The sequence below is a fragment of the Pan troglodytes genome, chromosome 2 (genome assembly GCF_028858775.2).
Source record: "Pan troglodytes isolate AG18354 chromosome 2, NHGRI_mPanTro3-v2.0_pri, whole genome shotgun sequence".
Classification (NCBI taxonomy): Eukaryota; Metazoa; Chordata; class Mammalia; order Primates; family Hominidae; genus Pan; species Pan troglodytes.
Window position 1 is genome coordinate 174,301,144 of NC_086015.1, and position 22,730 is coordinate 174,323,873.

The 22,730-nt window shown below is 42.6% G+C and overlaps 1 protein-coding gene across 11 annotated transcripts in view; it reads right to left on the reverse strand.

The window, feature by feature from the left end:
* Positions 1-22,730, reverse strand: part of TNIK (TRAF2 and NCK interacting kinase) — a 398,989-nt gene that overhangs the window by 93,318 nt on the left and 282,941 nt on the right. For all 11 annotated transcript variants that reach the window (XM_016940186.4, XM_016940185.4, XM_063806396.1 and 8 more), the window contains exons 9-12: positions 21,071-21,149; positions 12,868-13,043; positions 7,045-7,111; positions 3,226-3,430 (exon numbers count right to left, since the gene is read on the reverse strand). In XM_016940186.4, coding sequence (XP_016795675.1) covers positions 3,226-3,430; positions 7,045-7,111; positions 12,868-13,043; positions 21,071-21,149 — 527 coding nt within the window. The remainder of the gene's footprint in view (positions 1-3,225; positions 3,431-7,044; positions 7,112-12,867; positions 13,044-21,070; positions 21,150-22,730) is intronic.

The window sequence follows — 22,730 nt, forward strand, 5'->3', positions numbered from 1 at the left end:
CAATAAGATACAGGTGATATCTCTTAAAAAAAAAAATTCATGGGATGGAGCCAAAGTGTATATTTTTTGGCCAGATAGAACTGGTTATTTTTATAACTGGACAATGTTAGGATGGTCTTGAAGGGCACTACATGAGAATGTTGGTGTCCTGAAAGAGTCTTGAAAGAATAAAACATACTACCAGGGAGCAGGTGCTTCTGGGGTCTAGTTGATTCATTCCTGTGACTTACAGGCACGCTCCCCAAAATGAAAGTATAGAATGTGCTCAGCAATTTGAAACACATATATAAATCACTAATATCATTTCAGAACTCTTGAGCAGAATCAAACATCACCACAAACTTGCTCAAGATTACCAGAGTAGAAGCCTTGACCCCTGAAGGCTCCATTATTCTTGGATCCTAACTCCATGATACAGAATAAAACAAGATGTATTTTGTTTATGCCAAGTAATAGAAATTTTTATTGAGCTGAGTAAAACTAGAAGAGGTCCTCCTTGTACTTTTTCTCACCATTGATGGACTCATTCACTTTAGCTGGGTTTAATCAAGTTCCTGGAACTTTGTTATAGGTTGTACTTCAACAATGGTCAAAAGCTGAGTCTTCTCTCCACCATTTAATTGGCCTGAAGCCACGTCCTTTTCATAAAGCTGATCAGTGACCACATTCAGTGTATATTCAAAGTCCTTCTAAGAATATACAGACACTGATTTAGAGCTTAGTCAAATCCACATGGTTACTCATAAATAGTAAAGGACATGCAGGGCTTCCTTAGAAACCCTCTGGTGGGAGGTGACATTTGAGATCACGAAATACAAAAGCTACAAACTACATAGTCCTGTGTGACCAAAGGGGTAGCTAAGTGGGAATGTTTTTCCTACAAAAGGAAAAATGACTCGCAGTGAAGCTAAATACTCAAGCTGAACTATGGGCTTTAACAGTTTCTATATGACAATGTAGTCCAAGTTCCTACTCAGGACACCAGAAACACAAGTGGTCACCAAAGGCCAGGGAAGCAGACATAGAAGGGGACCTGGCAGGAGCAGGACACGGCAGAAGAGTTCCTGGTGGGAGAGAATGTCATGACTAAGGGGTTCAGAATTTACAGCTCTCTGAGTACTTAGTATTCCTTGTTCTTCTCCACTGCGCTATAGAATAAGATGAAGGATCAAAAGAGAAAGCTGGAATAATCTATCAATGCTCTGTGGCCAGAAGCATTCCTGCTTCTGGTATGGAGCCAAGGCTCATGCCCATTGGTACATACAGCAAAAGGCTTGTGCCCTCATGCATGCTGGCTGACGTCTTCTGTGCAAGCCAGGATTGACAGGGTGTGTCTCTGGCTGCACATGCCTCAGTGAGCTGAACTCTGACTTGCTCCATGGTAGAGGTTCAAGCAAATGCCACAAGAGAAGAGACTCAAAGGAGGCCTTGGCAATAGCTCTGACTGGGAGCGTGAGACAGAACCCAGGTCAAAGGTGAGCATCTGTTGGCCACAGATTCTGTGCCCTTGCGCAGAACTCCTTAAATGTTCAGGATAAAAGACTATAGACATAGAGGCCAGATGAGGGATGTGGAAAAGCATACCAACTTTGACTTATCAGTGGAGACACAGAACACATGCAGTGACTTGGTGCTTAGGCTCTGCAGGCCAATCCCCTGGATCTGAAACCTGGTTTTCTTCTCAACCTTTAACAAGTTATTAACCTCTCTAAGACTCAGCTGCATTATCTTTAGACTGGAGATTATTGTGAGGATTAAATGAGACAATTCGTGTAAAGTACTAAACACAGTACCCTGCAACATGGGACCAATTACTTCCCTCCCTGAACCTCAGTTTCTTCTTTGTTAAATGGGGATTATATGAGTTTTGCATGAGAGATAATCAATACAGGAAAAGAGATAACGATAGTAGATGAGATAGTGGCTATAAGCAAAGCATCCTGCCTGGTACTTGACATTACTAAAATCACTCAATAATTGTAACCATTGAGTATTATTGTTGCTGCTCTGATACTGATACTTGAGGGACATAATGAGGTTGATGGGATTTGCTGCAAACTGGAACTGAGGCCCTTACTGATTTAAACCAGGGAGGCTGGACCTTGATGTACCATTTAAAAAGCAATCTGCTGCTGGTGACTGCAATTCACCACCCTCTAAATCTTCAGTGGCCACCTGGCAAAGCAAGTGAATTGCTGCAAGCCCGTTAATGAGAAGCAAGCTGGTGTTTGGGAAACCTGTAAAATTACTATCCCATTACCGTGCAGTTAGTGCGCCTTTCATCTGCTGCCCAACTTCCCCAATAGATATGCTCTCTCAGTTTCCTAATTGTCTAGAGGCTTTGATTTATCTGGCAGAGGAAGGAGGCCTGAGAGATCTGGGCAAAGTTCTGGGAAGGAGGCTTTAACAAATGTCTGTAAGACCACAAGGTGAGAGTCTGGCCCAGGACAAGGCATGCAGCCAACTGTGGCTAGCAGTATGGCTTCCCACACAGATAAGCAGTGTCTGCTGCTAAAGGCAGGTCTTGCCCACAGGCTGGAGGACAGGCCCTGGGTACTAAGGGATGTCTGGGAAAGGATCTGTGAAACATTCTTCCTAGCATTCAGAGCATCAATAGGCAGGTCCTACTCTTCCATACTTGAAATTCCACTTATCTGCTTATTTACTGTGATCTAGTTAATACCTATATTTCACCTCTCAACTACTGACCCATGCATTCATATATTACTCATTCCACAGATATTTATGAGGCACCTATGACATGCTAGAGATACATCAGGGAATAAAAGAGATAAAATCTCCTTGTCCTGATGGAGCTTAAATTCCAGTAAGGACATTCAGGCATGTAAAAGTATATGTAGACTATATTTGAAGGTGCTAAGGGCTGTGTAAAAGTAATAAGGCAGGGCAGGGAAATAGGACATGATGGAGGGAGGGGCTGTGACTTTAAGTAAAGCTGAGAAGGTGCTGAGAAGGTGATATATGGGCAAGACAGGAAGAAGTGACAGCCTTCACCTGCTTTTCTGAAATGACCACACCACCACAAAAAGCAAGGGAAGCCTTTTGTTTGTAAGAGCATTCAGGACTTATCTGCCCTTGCAGTCAACCTCTTTGTGCCTCTAAGCTCTGTGTGCTCACAGGTGGGATGTGGGCCCCCAGGGAACGCTTGGAGAGTGACCACAACTGAGAGGCTTGGGGTCAGAGGTGGCCCGAGCAGGTCCTCACCTCCTCCAGCCGCCGCCTCTGCTCTTTCTGCTCCTCAATGCGCTTCTGACGCTCGGCCAGCAGCTGCCGCTTGTGCTCCTCATTCTCCCGCTGCTGCTGCTCCAGCTGCTGCCTCCGTAGGGCCTCAGAACGCTCCTTGTTGGCCAGCTGCAGCCTCAGAAAGTCCCTCCGCAGCGTCGACTCCCCTGGCAGATTCAGGATGGAGCTGTGGGTAGGAGAGAGTGATCAGGATCCCAAGTGGGGCAGGGGCCATGGCTACCAAGAGGCCTTGGAGGAGGAAAGCAGGACAAATGATTCACCCACACACAGGGAAAGAAGAGCACAGGCTCCTAGATCCTCCACTAATTCAGTCATTCACCCCAAAGAAACAGCATCAGGATAAGAGACCTGCCTCCCTTTCAGTACGACTGTGGCCAACAAATGCTGCCTCCATCCATAGAGGGATGTCACATTCTCAGAGTTGTCACCTTCTCCAGGACTGTCCACACCAATCCCTCATCCTTGGGACGTGGCAAAGATTTGTTTTTAAAGACTTTAGCCAGTGTGCAAGCCATGAGCCCCAGACTGGATTATTTTCAATAAAAATGGACAACGGTGGGCAACAAGGGTGCTCTACTCAGACAAGCACAGATCGGCCTCACCCACACCACCCCCTCACACCAAACCCCATGAGGCAGAGGCCAGGCTGCTCCTGTGAAGCCACGATGAGCTAGCGATGGAAAACCCTTGAGTCAAGGTCAACACAGAGCCAGGATCTGAGCCCAAGCCTGCTGAGTCCAAGTCAGGGTTTGCCTGACTGTACCACACTTAAAGGGCTTGGTTTGGCTCTGGCCACAGCAGGTGCAGCTAGGACTTCAACCCAGCTCATTGGTTCCTAGATTCTGTTTAGGTAACAGTTTTGTCTTCTGTAAAATGGTGGTTGTACATGAATGTGTGTGCATGCGACAGAGATCGAGAGGACATAAATAAGTTCTACCTACTTCGCTGGTGGTCCTGGGCTGCCCTGCTCGCAGGTGAACAACTAAATGTTACAGACTCCTTGATTCTGCACAGCAGCCTAAGAGGGAGCTAAGAAATGACTTCTGTTTATTCAAACTTAGCCCTTTTAATCTTTCTGGCAGCTTCCATTTGAAATAAATCTATTAAACACATATTTACGGAGCACCTGCTATGTGGCAGTCACTGTAGTAAGCTCTAAGGATATGGCAGTTGCTAGATAAATTCTCCCTTTAAAGTTATCTTCTTATGGGACACACATACAGACAAATAATTTCAGGTATTAATAGGCTCTATAGAAGACTAAAATTGTAATTGTTTGAGTGACAGTGGCGGGGAGCTGAGGTAAGCTTTGAGGCCTTACTTTAGATGGGTGGTCAGAAAGACCTCTCTGGGAAGGAAGCAATTGATGAAGAAGGAAGAACGTTCCAGGCAGAGGGAAAAGCAGGTTTAGAGGCCTGAGGGGAAAACAGGTGTGCACCCTATTTTTGAGCAACTGAACACCAGCCCGGCTTCCCAAAGCAGAGTGAATGAGAGGGAGAAGGGTATGAGAGGAGGTCAGAGAGATAGGTGCGGGGCCGCGACAGCCATGCAGGCACGGGAAGGTTTTATGCAGAAGAGCAACATGAGCAGATGGGTTTGGCTGCTGAATGGATGACCTAGCGAGGGGTACAGGGGCAAGCACAGCAAGTCAGACTGCTGCTGCAGAGTGGTTCTGGGGTGGGGACACCACCCAGGATGAGAGCAGAGGGGATGGAGGAGGGAAGGAGCATTTGGGGATAGAGGTCACGAAGCCTGTGGACAGATCTGACATGTGGAGTGAGGGATGACTTGCAGGTTCTGTCTTGGTGGCTGGGTGACGGTGGTAACGAGAACAGGAATGAGGAATGCTGAGGGAGGAGCAAGTTTGGTGGCAGTTAACAAGAGGACCAAGGATCGGTTTTGGAGAGTAGTTAGTGTGCTGTGTGAGATACTGCCATGAAAAGACATAAAAAGGCTTTGTTCGTGATGTTCCATAGACAATGCTTGGCGTCTACTCACAGGCCTTCTCTAAAACTTAGAGCCTTTGTGTCAAACTCTAAAACCCCAAACGATGGTGCTTATCTACACAGGCCACTTGCCCTGTGCAAAGGGGAGGGACTTGGGAACCCAGCCTCCCATGCACACCAGGATGCTCCATTAATATTAATTGATATTGAATCAATGTCAGAAGATCTGAGCTGTGTTAGTGACTCAATCATTAACTCTGTGTGTGATCTGGTTGCAACCCTTAGGCTGTCGCCTCATTTCTAAAATGAGATAACCATTGTCCTTTTCTATTTTTCAGGATTTCATGAAGATTAATTAGATACGTCCATAAAAACAGGACTTGGACTTAAAGTATAATAAACAACAACAACAACAGGACTTGGAACATAATCTTCAGCATGATATAATGACATGTTATAATTACAGAAGTGTTAAGGTACGGCTGGGCTGGCTCCTTGAGTGACTCCTAATATGCAGTTTAGCAAGTGTTAGAAAGACAGGGTTTCTCAGTTCTACAGAAAGTGGTCAGAAGGCTGACACAGTAACCTTTTGGGTAAGCTTTTGAACACTGGTGTACAACTTCTCTGAAAGCAGGGCGTTTGGTCCTCTGCCTTTCAGGAATGTTCATTTTCTATGTCACTACTTGGCAGTCATCTTCTTTATGCAGCTAAACCGGGGGCGGCCAACATGCTATGTATCAGATGGTAGGAAAGAAGTATTCGGTCTTTGACCTTGAGGAATCCTGTGGCAGGTGAAGAGAGAAAAACTGGATGGTTCTGAAAGCTCAGTTCCATCTTCTTATAGAAGCTTAGCAAGAATCCAGCTCAGTAGGTCTGAGTTAGCATAAAAAAAGAACACATGGTATCTGGCTCATTCTAGCAGTGGTGGCTAAGCTGGCCCCTTTCCTGGTCAGAAAGCTCTCCCTCAGTGGTACAGGAACTGATCCTTCTGGAGCATTAGGGTCCACTCCTTGGATGGCTTGAGGAGGGAGGCCATACCTCGATGAGTCTTCTGCTTGTGCAATTCCCCCCAAGTCTTACTTCACAGGTATACTGCATGGCACCATGGGATGTGGGCCTGCCCTCCTTGACTCACCAAGCTGAATTCACTCACCAAAGAGATATCCTGGCAGTGCAAGCACACTAACCTTAATTATCTATAAACACAGACTAGAAGAAAGTCAGAATTAAAGTCAAGTGGAATTCAAAATGTAGGCATGACAATAAAACAGCCCTGGATTCTGAGGTCCAACAGGTGACAACAGGAATGGCCCAAAAGTATTTGTTTGGAGTTCATCTCTACATATAATTTGATTTTCTGAAAATCACTTTCTCCTGGATTAGGCTGCAATGAAAATACCAAGGCATGTGACAAGGACAGTGGCTACCCGAATGGGCTTCTCAAAGGTGTGAAGTAACGAACTGAATAATGCAAGTCCGAAAATACCACTTAGGTCTCTAGAAAGTTGCAGTTTTAAGTATTTTTAGTCCTGCATTGCCCAGATAATTAGCCTTCTACCCATTCTACATGTTACATATGTAAGAAAACAAGCTCTTAGGATAGAGACCATAAATCCTGGGGGACAAGATAAAGAATATGCTGATTTCCACATTTTCGTAATGGTCTGCCTAGGGAAATTTTCCCAAATTAATGAGTATGTTCATGGGCAATAAATTAAATAAGACCACCCTGGTGGATTCTTAAAAACGAACCTATAAATCAAAAGGAAAGTGAATTTCACACAAGCACAATTCAGAATGTGAACATTAGAAGACTTGGCTTTTGCTCTCATACCTGGGCTCTCCTGAGTCATTCTCCTCCTCTTCTTCCTCACTTCCGCTGTACTCATACTCTGTCTCATCTGAAGAAAGATCCCAGCATGTTAGTGCACAAAAAGATGCTATGGCTCAGTAAAGCCCAACCCCATCTCTTATATATAAATAAATAGACACCCAAAGAGTTGTGGTTAACACAGTGCTGGAACGGTCTCCAGGCTTGTGATTTAATGGTTCCCATAAGTATATGAAATTAACCACATTCAAGGCTGTCTCGGCTGACTCTAGATATCTGTCCCCAGTGCCTAGTGTTCACATGAGAAGGAATTAAAAAATAATTTTTTAATTTTTTTATTAATTTAATTTCAATTAAAAATAACTTGTTTGGCCGGGCACGGTGGCTCACGCCTGTAATCCCAGCACTTTGGGAGGCTGAGGCAGGCGGATCACAAGGTCAGGAGATCAAGACCATCCTGGCTAACATGGCAAAACCCCGTCTCTACTAAAAATACAAAAAAAATTAGCCGGGCGTGGTGGCGGGCGCCTGTAGTCCCAGCTACTTGGGAGGCTGAGGCAGGAGAATGGCGCAAACCCAGGAGGGGGAGCTTGTAGTGAGCCAAGATCGTGCCACTGCACTCTAGCATGGGCGACAGAGCGAGGCTCTGTCTCAAAATAATAATATAATAATAATAATAATTTGTTTGTGTTATTCCCACTATAAAGCCACCCATATCAAACCCATTGGCCCTTTGTAACTTACTGATGGTATTAACCATTTTTAAAGTAGGATTTTATTATGACTTACATGGACTTGCAAACTGTCTTTAGACTATTTTGCTAAGTGCAACAAAGAAACTTTTGACAATAAGTGCTATTAAAAATATATAGTGGCCGGGTGCGGTGGTTCACGCCTGTAATCCCAGCACTTTGGGAGGCCAAGGTGGGTGGATCATGAGGTCAGAAGATCGAGACCATCTAGGCTAACACAGTGAAACCCCATCTCTACTAAAAATACAAAAAAAATTAGCTGGGCATGGTTACAGGCACCAGTAGTCCCAGCTACTTGGGAGGCTGAGGCAGGAGAATGGCATGAACCTGGAAGGTGGAGCTTGCAGTGAGCCAAGATCGCACCACTGCACTCAAGCCTGGGTGATAGAGTGAGACTCCGTCTCAAATATATATATATATTTAAAATTTTAAAAATGTATATATATATTTAAAATGTGTTTTGATTGATCCACTAGGGACAGTCCTTTAATTCAGCAAAATGGGAAGCAGTTTACATGTGTGAATGAATAAGATTGAGGCTTGCTTTGGAAGAGATCAAATCTAATATGTGAGATGAGAAAATATCAGAGCCTTCATGATTGTGAAGAAAGGGAAGGAATATTTAGTGGGTATCTCCCACGCCAGTCACTACTGCTAGATATTTTACTCTGTTCTCTCATTTATTTTTCATAATAACCCTCCAAATTAGTGTCTATTTTTCAAGCAAGAATACTGAAATTACAAGAGGTTAAGTAATATAACCAATGTTATCTCATTAATAAAAGGTCAATCTAGGATTTGGATTTAGAATTCAATCCAGAACTTTTCCAACTTAAAAACCAGTGCTCTTTCCAACATATTATATGCTAAATAGCAGTACATATAAAGAGCAATGAGATATCAAAGAAAGGAACAGCTAGTGCCACTGGTCATAATGGAGGAAGAGACTTGAAGTCTTTGGAGAAAAAATGAACTGGGCTTTGGAAGGTCAGTGGCCCTTCTCCAGGCAGTTAGCAGCTGGCACTTGTGGGAAAAGGACACTCTAAGCAACATATCCACATGAGTAAGGCTGGCAGTATTACAGTGCATAATATGTTCAGGAAACAATGAGCTGTGAGTAGTTAGGTGCCTGGGTGTGAGAAAACCTTATGGAGGGAGAAAGGCTGGCAGGGATGAAATGGCTCACTGATTCTTATAAATGCCATGCTGAGAACTTTCCTATTGGCAATGAGGAACCCTTGGAGGAGCTTTTAAGCAAGGGAAGGTGTCACATTACTCCTATCTCTTCATAGCTGTAGGTTAATAATTACAACCTTGAAGACATTTGCACATCCCTAAAAAGAAACTGAAACTGCAATTTAGTTATGTTACCACCAGGAGGCAGCAGTCACACAGTGAGAATGCTCAGATTTGATAAACATGCCTTGCTTTTCACACTAGCCATTAAAGAGATAATGAAGGAAAGCCAAAAGTTTGATGAGTTCAAGTGTATTTTTTAAATCACAACTTAGCTTCATACATTTAGGTATGTATGAAGCTTTCAGGCTACTTATTTTTAAAATATTAGTTCACCAAAATATAAAGAACCTGCATAAAGTATTTTAATACTCCACCCTAAAAATGAAATATTCCAAACTTTTTCAAAATGAATAAACAGATTTCAAAGTAAAAATGCAGAAATTTTATCTAATAAAGGAAATTACAGCAAGGAAAAGAAGCACACAATTATTCCAATTACTTCTATTCTCTAGGGTAAATCCTTCATTTGTCAGGCTTCTCAATTTAATATTTAATACTTCACCAAAATTTGCTTTTGACTGCTTTTATATTACTGGGTTAAATTGGCATGTGTCAGCATATGTTAGGGAAAAAATATCAGGTTGAAAAAAATCACAAATAATGCAAAATAGAATTGCTTTGATTGATTCTACCAAAAGTTGGTCATAGAACAACTAAGAAAGTGAAAAGTAATATTAGAGCAAACTAAGTCATTTGATTAAACTGAACAAATGGAATTAGATCTCATTTGATCAAACACCATTCCTTGGGGAGCCGACAAAAAGGAGACTAGAACTGCGATTCTGGTGGCCCTAAGCCTAAACAGGCTTAGATTCCTTAAATTACTACATAACTCTTGAACATACCTATTCCCGAGAATCTTACTTTTCCACTCTGCAGAGAACAAACACATTAAAAATGATCTATCTTCATGGCATGGTGAGTTCTGAGTCACATTCCAGAGTTTGTGCCCCACAAAATGTGGAAACAACCTGAGGCACAGGCTTCAATCACTCTTATTTATGCCCCAGAGGGAGATGGGTCATGAGTTCTCACAAAGTACTCTGAGTAAGTGATGAAAAAGTATGGGTCAATAAGTAATTGCCTACGTGAGAATAACTGATATTTACTGAGTGCATCTATGTCCTGGACATTATGTCAAGCATTTTAAATGCATTACCTCATTTAATCTTTGCAACTATTTGAGGCAGTAGATAGTAGTAGTATACTCTCAATCTTATTTTAAAGATGAGAAAACTGGAGTGATGTTCACATAACTGATAAGGGGCAGAGTTAGAATTTGAACCCAGAATATGAATCTGAAAACAGTCTGAGCACTTAAACTATGCTATATATTCACCGTATAATAAAATGTCCTTTTGAGAGAAGTTAGCATTTAATGGTTGCATGTCTGACACACTGCCCTAAAATATGCCCTTAAAAATTCTGACTTCATGGAGTAGCCCAAGACCACCATGGACAAGGAGCAATTGAAAAATCAGTCCTGGAACTTTTGAGTTTGACCTATGTATTTCTCTTCATGCCTAGTTCCTCCAGCTTGGGCTGGCCTCCCAGCTCCTTAGGGTCTAATTGACATCTTATTAACTGCAGATGAGCCACCGTTTTGGCCTAGCTTCACAACCTCCCACTCCTGAGTCTAAGCTGATCATACATTCCTTCAAGTCCCTGCTAGCTGCATCAGAATTCTTCCCTGGGGCTGGGTTTGGTGGCCCATGCCTATAATACCAGCACTTTGGGAGGCTGAGGCAGGAGGATTTCTTGAGTTCAGCAGTTCAAGACCAGCCTGGGCAACATAGTGAGACCTCGTCTCTACTAAAAATCTAAAAAAATATAAAATCAGCCAGGCATGGTGGTGTGCACCTGTAGTCCCAGCTACTTGGGAGGCTAAGATGGGAGGATCACTTGAGCCCGGGAGATAGAGGTTGCACTGAGCACTCCAGCCTGAGCAACAGAGACAGAGCCTGTCTCAAAAAATAAAAAATAAAAAAAGTGCTGGGTGGGTGGCTCATGCCTATAATCCCAGCACTCTGAGAGGCTGAGGTGGAGGATCCCTTGAGCCCAGGAGTTTGAGACCAGCCTGAGCAACAAAGTTAGACCTCATCTCAAAAAAAAAAAAAAAAGGAACTCTTTCTGGAACCTTCACTGACATTCTCTCATCCTGCCTTAGCCCTCTGCTGATCTTACCTCTCCAATCCAGTCTCAACTTTCATACTGCTCACCGCCCCCACCACTAGTCCCCAGCTTGTGTTATGGGTATTAACTGCAGAGGCAAAGAAGAAAGGAAATGCAAATAACGGAAAGGCAGCCTCTGTCCTGTCTGTGGGCTACCCTCTGCTACTGCCTCTGAACTGAAGAGGGGAGAGAAATGGAGAGGAAGGAAGCAAGAACAAGCACATCACCGTGTGCCTCCCCTCCCATCCTCAGTCTCTGGTCTTCCTCTCTACTGTCCACTCACCACACTGTTAATGATCAGCTTTCCAGCCTCACACTGCCTTTCACTGCCATCCTCCCAGCAGCACCCCCTCCTGCTGTCTACCCAGAAAGCCCTCACTGCTGTCCTCTCCATTTCTCTCTTCCCATACTCTAACTTGCCCTACCTCAGCTAGCCATTAAACCTGCTCCAGACCATGCAAGTTTTTACCTTGGTCATGGTGCAGTCAATATGCTAGTCAATCTCCAAGAACAAATTTGTCTTCCTTTAGAAAGGTACTGTTTCCTCAAAGATAAATTCTATGCCAGAGAGGCACAGGGTAGGGGATTGCTGGTGAGAGATACCATACCGATGATTATGGCAGCGAGCGCACAATGTAGTAGAAATTAATGGTGAACCTTAGCCATGACTCATGAGTTGTTAATTGGAAAGCAAAGTTCAAAAGTGATTCTGAAATTACTGGTTTCAAAATTTGCCTAATCAAAGTTCACTTCACCTATAAGAATCTTGCTCATTTCTACAAAATGCACTCCCCTTACCCATCCAACCTTAGTTTCACTTTTCTTTGGCTTGCATTTTGTCTAATTTGGCAGCTCACCTCAATGTTCCCTAATATATAGTATTAGCATATCATTTCTATGCTAGTTAAAAATGTAAGCTTCCATTCAAAAAGGTAGGGTGCAGCCTGAGACTCCAAGTTTGGACTCATGTTCTTTCAATGATGCAGTGAAGAGACAGTGACATGTAAGAACTAGAGTCACAAAGATGTGCTTTTGCATATATAAAATAAAGAAGTGTGTTAAATGACCTTCAGCTCAAAATCTGATGTTCCATTCAGCAAGCCTGGCAACCTAATGATCTTTTCTATCACTGCAACTATAAAAAAATTATTTCTGACTTCTAAATAACAGAATTAGAAATGAGCCTCAGAGCACATAAATTTAAATGTTGAAGAATGTCAGTACAGAAAAATGTCAACTAGATGAATTTTTTTCTTTAGGTTATCTGTCTTCTGTAGAGTTTTAGTCTTCTAAACATGAATATTAATTTGAATTAAGAAAATCACTTGTCATATTAAAGTACTTCATAGTATCATTCAACATGACTTTGTTCAGTGCCTGGCAGAGGTAATGTTTCTTGCAGTTCTATTTTTTTCATGAAAGATTCTACTTCGATAGTCTCACGCCACTGATGCCCAGAGGCTGTGGTCTCAGAGACAGCCCCTCACACTAAAGAATAATGGAGGCCCATTTGAAATCCCCATAGTCACCTCCAAATACATCAAGCGCCCATGATTCACTCCATCTTTTGTTTCTGCTGCTGAAATACAAATGTGCGTCTAACCTTTTTCTCCTCGCTTCTTCTTTGTTCTATCAATATGGTCCTTGAGTTGAATGCGGACCTGTCGCTCATTAGGTTGGTCTCGTATAAATGGATGCTTCATCAATTGTTCTGTTGCTGGTCGCTGGCTGTGATTCTTTACCAAGCAGCTCTCAATAAATGACTGGAATTTTTTTGACCTGCCAAACAAAAGAAATGAATCCACAGATAAAACGGCGATCCAAAGAAAAGCAAATGTGTAATTTCTGAAATGCTGGGACTTTTTCTTTTTTTAAGGTCCAATTGGCTGGCATAGGGATCATCCACTAATCAGAAAACAGTTGTAGCACTATATTAGGCATAATGGGTTCAAAGGCATCATCATCATCAACGTGCAATTGAGGTAGCAGAAGGTAGTTATGCACATGAAAGCATTTTTGCACAATTTATATGTAACATTACATAGCACACCAAAAGGACGCAGGGAAAAAAAGACCCCTATGGGAATCACATCTAGAAGGGCTATTGGAATAAGGAAACCATAGCTGGGCCTTTAAAAATTAGGAGAAAATCACTCTGGGGAAAGGATAATTCAGATATGTAGGAAATCAGTGAAAAACTCAGGCTAGGATGAGAATAATGTATGTTGGGGGACACTGAGGTGAGCCACTTAAATAAGGCAGAAAATGCAAGCTGGAGAAAAGTAAAACCAAGGTTGGATAGGTAACAGGGAGTGCATTTCGTAGAAATGAGCAAGATTTTTATATGATGAAGTGAACTTTGATTAGGCAAACTTTGTAACCAGTAGTTTCAGAATCACTTTCGAACGCTGCTTTCCAAGGAATAAGAACATATAAGAACATGTGTACCTTTGTCATTAACTCAAGGACTTAGACATTTAACTTTAAAGAATTAAGTTCACACCCAGATGCAAATTTATCTTCCTCTAGAAAGGCAATATTTCCTCAAAGATAAACCCCACGCCAGAGACCTGGCAGGGGAGAGCTGGCGAGAGATACCATACCTACGATTATGGCAGTAAGGCCACAATGTGGCAGAAATTAATGGTGGACTTCAGCCGTGATTCATGAGTTAAGCACGCATGTTCTTGCTGAAAGTTCCAAGAAATTGTTCAGAGTCATCAATAATTAAGCTTATGACTCTATAGCATGCTTTTCCAAGGCACTCCAGGAGACCTTGATGAAACTCGGGTCACCCTTCCTGTCCTGCCCAGAGCAGGAATGATCTGTTTTGTGCTCTCTGTTGCTCTCCTGTGGTGCACAGGGGAGATACAGGAGTGGATCCCAGGATTGAGCCTTTACCTGGCAGTCCCTGCATACATACTCTCCAGGCCTGAGAGGTGCCCTCACCACACAGAACACAATGGGGAGCATGTTCTTCAACACTCAAACATGACAGGGCACTTTTATATGCACCACTCTCTAGTACTGCCCTGGTCAAAGCAGTTTTTCACTTTATTCCATGTTTTTAAAGTACTGAATCACTGGTATTTTTTTTTTCCACTCTAAATTTCTAAGCTACATTCAAGCTTTTAAAATATTTTACCTAGAAATAAAGGTAGCCTACTGTGCTTGGGGTTGCCCCAGGATGAATCAGCGTTGGCCACGCTGTGGACTAGAAATAGTGACAGCAGGACACTCTGTGCACCTCCTTGTTAAGTGCTTCCATGCATATCCTTGCTTCTTCACACTGAAAATCATCAGCAGCATCAACGTGCCTGAGCCATCTTTGCATCATGAGCACACTACCTGAGCTGCGTGTTTGGTGCATGAGTGAATGCATGATGAAGGTTCTGGACAAGAGCTGCAATATGGCCACCTTCAAGTCTGCACTTCTGAGGGACAGAAAGGGAGGTTTGAAGAGCGGTTTTTCTTCTCTTTCTCAGATCAATCAAATAAATCTGTGGAGGCATAAATATGATCTCATCTAAGAAGAAACCTTGCCAGAAAAATGTAATGAAATAAAGGACACTCCTAAGGAATGAATTGAAGAGAATGAGGCTGACCTGCATGAAGATATAAACAAACTCCATACAGTACTTTTCCAGGTAGAAAAATCAGTATTAAAAAGATGAAAACAAAAATTAAGACAGAAAGGTATGAAATATTTACAAGGAATATAAATGGCAGTTCTCTTTTTCTTGCTGGCAACTAGAAGGAAGTGCTTATTTTATTATCATTATTATTATTTTTTTTTAGATGGAGTTTTGCTCTGTCACCCAGGCTGGAGTGCAATGGCATGATCTCAGCTCACTGCAACCTCTGCTTCTCAGGTTCAAGTGATTCTCCTGCCTCAGCCTCCTGAGTAGCTGGGACTACAGGTGTATGACACCACACCTGGATAATTTTTGTATTTTTAGTAGAGACAGGGTTTTTGCCATGTTGACCAGGCTGGTCTCAAACTCCTGACCTCAGATGATTCGCCTACCTCAGCCTCCCAAAGTGCTGGTATTACAGGCATGGGCCACCGCACCTGCCAGAAGTGCTTGTTTTTTATAAAGTGCTCAACCAACTTTTAATTAGAGGTTGATAAATAAAAGAAATCACATTCAATTTAAAAGTAAGATCCAGATTTAATAGACTGTACCGTCTATTCCCTGATATTGGCATCTAAAATAACAGTCAGAGAAATCTCCAGATCTCCAGAATGGAATAGTGTTCAAGTTTAATGAAATTAGTTATTAAACAGAGTACTTTTTCCCAGTATGCCTTGCTGGGAGAAAAAACTCAGAGATATTCAAGAGAATAACTTTGGGCCTAAAAGATGGGCCCACTTGTGCAGAACTACAAAGCTGGTAATATATTTCATATCTTCTTCAAGTGGCACCCTTTGAAGAGAAAATAATGTTTACTTAAAATGAGTCTTCAAAGAAGGATTCGTAGTGTCTTATTTAAGTTAGCATGACCAAAGAATCAATATGCTTAATTACACACTTATTTAAGAGTGAAAACACTTCACCTATGTTGAATATTACCTCACTGTTTGCTGAGTGTTCTAATGAGTTTAAAGTACATTTATATAACTTTATTGCTTGAATCTCTGCTGATAGTAATTTAGTTTTGTCTCTTATAAAATAAAAACACATAAGGTTAGTAAAACTGATTTCCCAAGGGTTGGCATGGAGAAATAAATGGTAATGATTGGTACCTACAGTCTGATAATACTAGTTCTACTATCAGAGTCACTAAATACTTTATCTTCCCAGATTGAACCTGTTTATGTGTTAAATTGTGTTGGGGGAATTCAAAATGCTGGAAAGATTGTTACATTAGCTATTATAATCAGTTGGGTTAAAAGTTTTTGGTAATCATCAGACTCCCTAAACGCAATTTGGCCTAAAATTTGCATTGGCCCTGCCCTATTTCCAAAAGCTACCCTCTTCCTTTACTTTGAGTTGCATCACTTACTAACTTGGACAAATTACTTAACTTCTATGTGTCTCAGTTTCCCTGGCTGCATTCAATGGGGATATTATTAGTACTTATCTCAAAAAAAGTTATGATAAGTGAATTAATTCATGTAAAATATTAAGAACAGTGCCTGGTATCATAAATGCCACATATGTGTTTGCTATTATTATGATGATGACTATGATGACATTGCCCCCAGCAATCTCTGAGCATCATTGGACTTAAGGAACACAGCATCCGCCTTTAGGACTTAGGAGCAGAAATCCCCACTTCTGGCCAGGTGCGGTAGTTCACACCTATAATCCCAGTGCTTTGGGAGGCTGAGATGGATGGATTGCTTGAGGCCAGGAGTTCGAGACCAGCCTGGGCAATATAGCAAGACGGTCTCTTTATAAACAATAGAAAAAAGTAGCTGAGCATGGTGGCATGCACCTGTAGTTCTAGCTACTGGGGAGGCTGAGGTGGGAGGATCATTTGAGCCCAGGAGTTTGAGGCTGCAGTGAGCTGTGATTGCACCACTGTACACTAGCCTGGGTGACAGAATGAGACTCTGTCTCTAAAAAAAAGAAATCCTCATTTCTGTTGAACTAAGTAAACATAGAGTTCTTTAAGGGAATTATTTCACGTATGGGTTAAATAGCTTAGCAGGAGGAGTCAACTGGGCTGTTATCTCCAAGAAGCCTGCACAAAAAGGTTAATTTTTAAAGTCTGCGTAATAGTTTTTAGCTGGATTTTAATAAAGTCCAAAGTTCAAAGTCACATTACTACTAGCATATTGTCTAGTAGAAGGAATTTGATATTGGCTTTGTATTATTATTATATTTAGAAAACACACACACACAAGAACTTTGTCATATCTCAAAAGTCTGACAACCCACCAAGAATCAGAACTGGTGCCTCATACAATAATGGGGGTGATTTTTAGCCTTGGAGCAAAAGCAGGAGGCTGGGTCCAGGCTGGTTCTCCCAGTAAGGAGGCTAGAACTCGTGCAAATACACCACTTAGCCTCACTGGGCCTGCACACCTGCATCTGAAGCATGAGTGGCTTGGACCAGTGGAGCTTGTACATATAAGCAGTTATGATTTTTCTAATGATCTCAACTGAGTGCTGCTTTGCCTGTGTGGGCTCTTCAAATTTAAAGGGCACATGAAAGATTCACTGTCTTATACTTAATGGAGCCATTCCTATCCTTCTCCAGAAAGTCCTGGAGGGAAGCAGTGACACTGAGTATACTTGCGAGGGCAGGTGAGTGTGGATGAGCAGGGTGGCAAGAGAAGGGAGGAGAAAATCTTTTGAAGGAGATGGTTTACCCCTGCGAGTGGAATCTACCCACGCACAAGAGACAGGAAGAGAGAATGGGAATCCCAGTCTTGCTATTCACTTGCTGGTGCTGATATGGAGGTAGAGGGTGAGAGTATCTTTGGTTTCCTCTGATTCCACTAAGGTTACAACCCTCCCAGACAACTTATTATTAAATGGCTGAGCTGCCTGAACATTCAGTGGTGCCCTAACTTCATCATCCCATACCACAAAGGCCTCTCCTCATCATACCAATAGGGAAGGAAGAAGTGGGCTCCTGTGAGTGGTGGTGGTCTCCTTTCCCTCCACGATGACAGTGGAAAGAGCAGTGCCACTGCCTTTATTTCTCAAATCTTGAAGGTACAAGTTAAAAAACAAAAAAAAAAAGCTCACACTAAGAGACCAGTTTATGCCTTGTATGTTGTAGACTCAGTCATGCTGAAAATGATGCTTTATTGAATGTTTGCCATGAGAAGAGTTCATGGCCCTGTCTCAACAATGGCGCCCCCTTTGGTCAGGTGTTGATATATACACTGAGAACAAGGCATTTAACCCGGTAACTCATTTAGGTAGAGAATAGCTGGAAATAAAAGAATGTTTTGGAATTTTGTCTCTTGGTCGGGGGAGGGAGTCTTTTCCTTTTAAATAATTAAAATAAAAAACATAAACAAAATGTTTCATTTCCTCTCAAACACTAGAGTCTATTAAAGTAAATCCTAACTTACTTCAAATCACTTTGGACCTGCGCTTTCAAGATAAAATACTCTGAAGTGTTTAAATATTTTCACTTAAAAACTGGTGGAATTGTATTGCAGAGAAATGGGAGCCATGTCTGCTGTCAAGTATCATGTGCCTGGAGGCTGCACCACCACCTCTACAAAGGCTGGGAATCGAAGTGTGAAATGGCACATTATCAGGGCTTTTGTTTCCCCAGTCTCTCTCTAACAATCAGGTTACTTTTCCTTTCCCTGTCTGACAATATAGGACTTGTTCCCATAGCTTTCCTACTCAGTTTTCCTTACACATCAAGGGAAAGGTGTGCAAGGTGGCAGGATGAGATGAAATTGGCCTGGACTTCTCAGTGTTTCCAAACTTCTCCTGCTCCCTCCAGCATTATTAAAATTAGTTGTTGTCAAAGGTTTGAAGCCAAAAAATCAGACTGCATTGTCCTAAAAGTTTGTATTTCTCAAACAAGGTCAGCACACCGTTGATCTTTTTTGGGTCTCAGTCGGTGAAAACCGACACTGTAGGGCAAGGGCTGTTCACTCACTTTTCTGTGGGGTCAGGTAGGTCACAAAAAGGGGTGGTGCAGACCATGGTTAAGATGAAAACAGGAGATGTGGCCAGGCGCGGTGGCTCATGCCTGTAATCCCAGCACTTTGGGAGGCCGAGGCGGGCGGATCATGAGGTCAGGAGATCGAGACCATCCTGGCCAACACGGTGAAACCCTGTCTCTACTAAAAAAAAAAAAAAATACAAAAAATTAGCCAGGCATGGTGGCGGGCGCCTGTAGTCCTAGCTACTCAGGAGACTGAGGCAGGAGAATGGCGTGAACCCGGGAGGCAGAGCTTGCAGTGAGCCGAGATCGTGCCACTGCACTCCAGCCTGGGCGACAGAGCGAGACTCCGTCTCAAAAAAAAAAAAAAAAAGAAAGAAAGAAAGAAAGAAAAGAAAACAGGAGATGTATACTAACCAACTGACACCAGCTTCCGAGGTGGGGGGAGGTGGCAGCTGGAGGAGAAGGACAATCACTTGTCCTAAATGGGAGCAGCAGCTAGCATCTTTGCAGGCAGTTCACTGCATCTTTGCAAGAAAAAGGCCAGAAATCTAAATGTAATGCTCAATTGACAGATTTTTAAGTGTTGCCAATTAATACACATATTTTTAAAACAGGGTATATGACCATAGTGTGACAGTCAAATACATTTGTGGAGGGCCAGTTTGTCCTCCTCTGTGGAAAAGCTCGGAATACGTGTCCTGCAGCAGTAAAGGGAGACAAGGAGAAGATAGGGCAGGGAACAGGGTAAGTAAAGCCCACTGTATACACCAGACTCAGCTCAGATGTCAAGCAGGAACCTAGCAGAGGGCTTTGTAGTGTCACTGTCACTTCCAGGGAAGAGAACTGAGCCAGTCCCTCTCCCCAGGAGTCTGATCCAGGGAGAAGAGAGGAAGCAGGGTGTTGGGGTGCTTTGCCGATCACATGATGTATGACACCCAATGGGAGGGCTGTTGCTGGGGAGAGAAGGGTTGTCTTGCACCACAGTGACCCTCTGCAGAGGAAGGAGGAGCAGGGAACGCTCTGCCTCCTTGTTACCAATAGCAACTCTCACTCCCCTCGCAGGGCCCGGCAATTCTGAGGCTGCCATCTCTTTTCTGGCTGTTTCCTTCCCTCTTTCTGTGCAGTGTGCCCTTTCCTCTGTTCCACCAGGGTGGCTCTCATTAGTAGATGACTGGTGGTAATTAAGGCTGCCCCCTGTATGGTAGAGGTGAGCCTGTGTGTGGGTGGGTGGGAAACATGAGGACCCCAGTCAAGCGCCTGATCATGAAGGGCTATGGAAAGGGGCAGAAGGATCCTGTCCCTCATGGTCTCACTGCCCAGGACTTATCTCTAGAAAAAGGATAGGAGGTCACAAATAGTGCAGGAATTGACCTCAGACCATGAGTAATCCGAGATTCAAGAATGTATCAGGGAGGATACACCATTTCCATAGGAAGAAAGGAGGAAGCAATGAATTTTGGTTATGGAATAATAAGATACGAAGATCCCAACTATATAATTATCCCAAAAAAGTCAAACATCCAACATCTGGCTTAACCTGTAGAACTGTTTCCCAAATGTTAGTCAGTCATATCCTATCAACATAATTTTTGCCGTACCTCACACCACTCATACTAGTATTCATGTAGTAGTTTCCTTTAAATTAAGCCACCGTTTTATGTAAGTTTATTAAAAGGAAAAGTTAAATCGCTGCCCCAAATAAGAAGCCAGTATCACCTGCCATATGTGAAAACAGTAGTAAAAACAAAAAAACTGCAAATGCTCATACACGAGCCAGAGAAATAATCTCAAACATTACCTGGTATGTATATGCACTTAGGGAATGATTGTTGTAAGGAATAGAAAAGAAATCAGCCAATCTAACAGGCTGACTCTCTAAACTATCACCCTCTCTGATAAGATGTTCTGTGCTGCCAGGAAAGATATGACTTGGAGTTATAAATCAAAGAGCTTTCATGTTATTACTTGGCTTCACTTACCCATTTTGGCTAATAATTTCTTACCTTAAAGGTGGGGGAATAAAGACCTGCTGTACAAACAGTAGATTCTCAATATATACTTTAAGATGAATGACAGCATATGGAAAGTAATTCATCAAGTCATCATACATGTTAGTCTCATTCTATCAGCAGGACCTAGGGATTAGAGCTAATCCAAAATAGAATCACAAGAAAACCTCACCCTTAGATCTGCGAAACATCGAAGACCAAACTCACCACTTCTTAGACTTCAGCCGAGGCGCTGGGTTCCGGGGGATGAGGAAGAGGGCTCTCATGGGGTGCATGTCACAGAGAGCTGCAAGAGACCAAAACAAGGGCCAGCTACAGTTAGGAGGCCAAACCCAGGCCAAGCCCGTCTTGGCTGTGCAGATAATGGCTGCCCAATGACCCACTCAGTTTACACACCACCAGTGAGCACAAAGTCAGAATATCCAAATGCTTCTGAGCATTTGAAAGATCCAATATCCACTTACAGGAGTCTCATAAAATACAACATGGTTCACATAGCTACTGCTAACATTTCTAGTGAATACATGTTTACTTCCTATTTAAGGAAACTAAATTAAAGGGTCAACAACCAGCCACCCTTGCTGTGAATGACCACCTGACATTTAAAGTAAATACCATCAGATGACAACTACAATGGAGATGGTAAGCTATTTTTAATTAGTAAAAGCCTAAGCCATAAATAAAAGGCATTTGATTATCCCGTCTATTTCTTACACGTCGACAGCTCATCCAAATGCAATTGTTATCTACACAGATTTTTGGAGTCCAAAACACCAGCCCCAGAGCCCCATTTTCTCTGTTTCCAGATATCCCGAATGGCTTTTCAGGTTTCGTAACGGGTTTTATTTCATTTTGTTTTTAAATTCACTGGCCCCAGGAAGCCCAGAGGATTAAGTCACACAGAGTCTGGCAGAAAAACAAAGTTATAAAAAGATCTCATCTTGTAAACATGACATTATCGTTTATAGTGAAAGCACTCATATGTTCTTATTTTAATAAAATATTTTATTAGTTTACTTTTCAAACATCTGGGAGAATTTCTACTTTGTAGCTAGAATAAGAATATATGCTCCCTAAAAGCCAAAGGATTCTGTGGGCAGAAGTTTATTTTTAGCCCTGTCTACCACTCATCAAGAATGATAATATGGTTTAAGACTGCAATATATTATTTTTCTGATTCACACATGCCTATTAGCATTGTGAATGAGGGCAATTTTGTCAACCAGCACTCCAAATCAATCATGCTACCGATGAGTTCTACCAATTCTAGACTGGGAAGTAAGAAAACGATGACAACCTGAAGGTAAAAGTCATAAGTATAATGACCTGTCGTGCAAATAAAGGGCCTATTTTTGTCCTAGTCCTTTGAGATGCAGACACCAAGGATATTACTGGGTAAATTACTATGTGAATGGAAACAGGGAAGGAGCCAGGCAGTATGGGAAGTCATCAGATTGCTATGCAAGTCTGACCCTGAGTGAAGGAGAGAGGCAGAAAAGGTAGGTGGAAGGGTCCCAGCCTGTCCTGCAGGCCTTGTAAAGTCATAGGGGATTACCTGGGTGAAAGTTGCCTACAAAGGAATCTTGTGTCCTCCAGGAAAGGGCCTGCCTTAGTATCCCCACTGTGCTAGGTCACTGGCGGGGAGTGGCCCTTGAAAGGTGCGGCCTGCTGCCATTGCAGCAGCTGGGGCTGACAACCAGTTACACTTCCTATATGGAAGTCTGTGAGGCACAGTCTCATGACAGAGACTCTCTGCCGGGGCCAGTACTCCAAATCTCAAGGAACTGAGATTCTCAAGACTGCTGGAGCCCTAGCCACTCTGCCTCAAATAGCAGGGAAATCTAAAATTTTAAACATCAGTATTTTA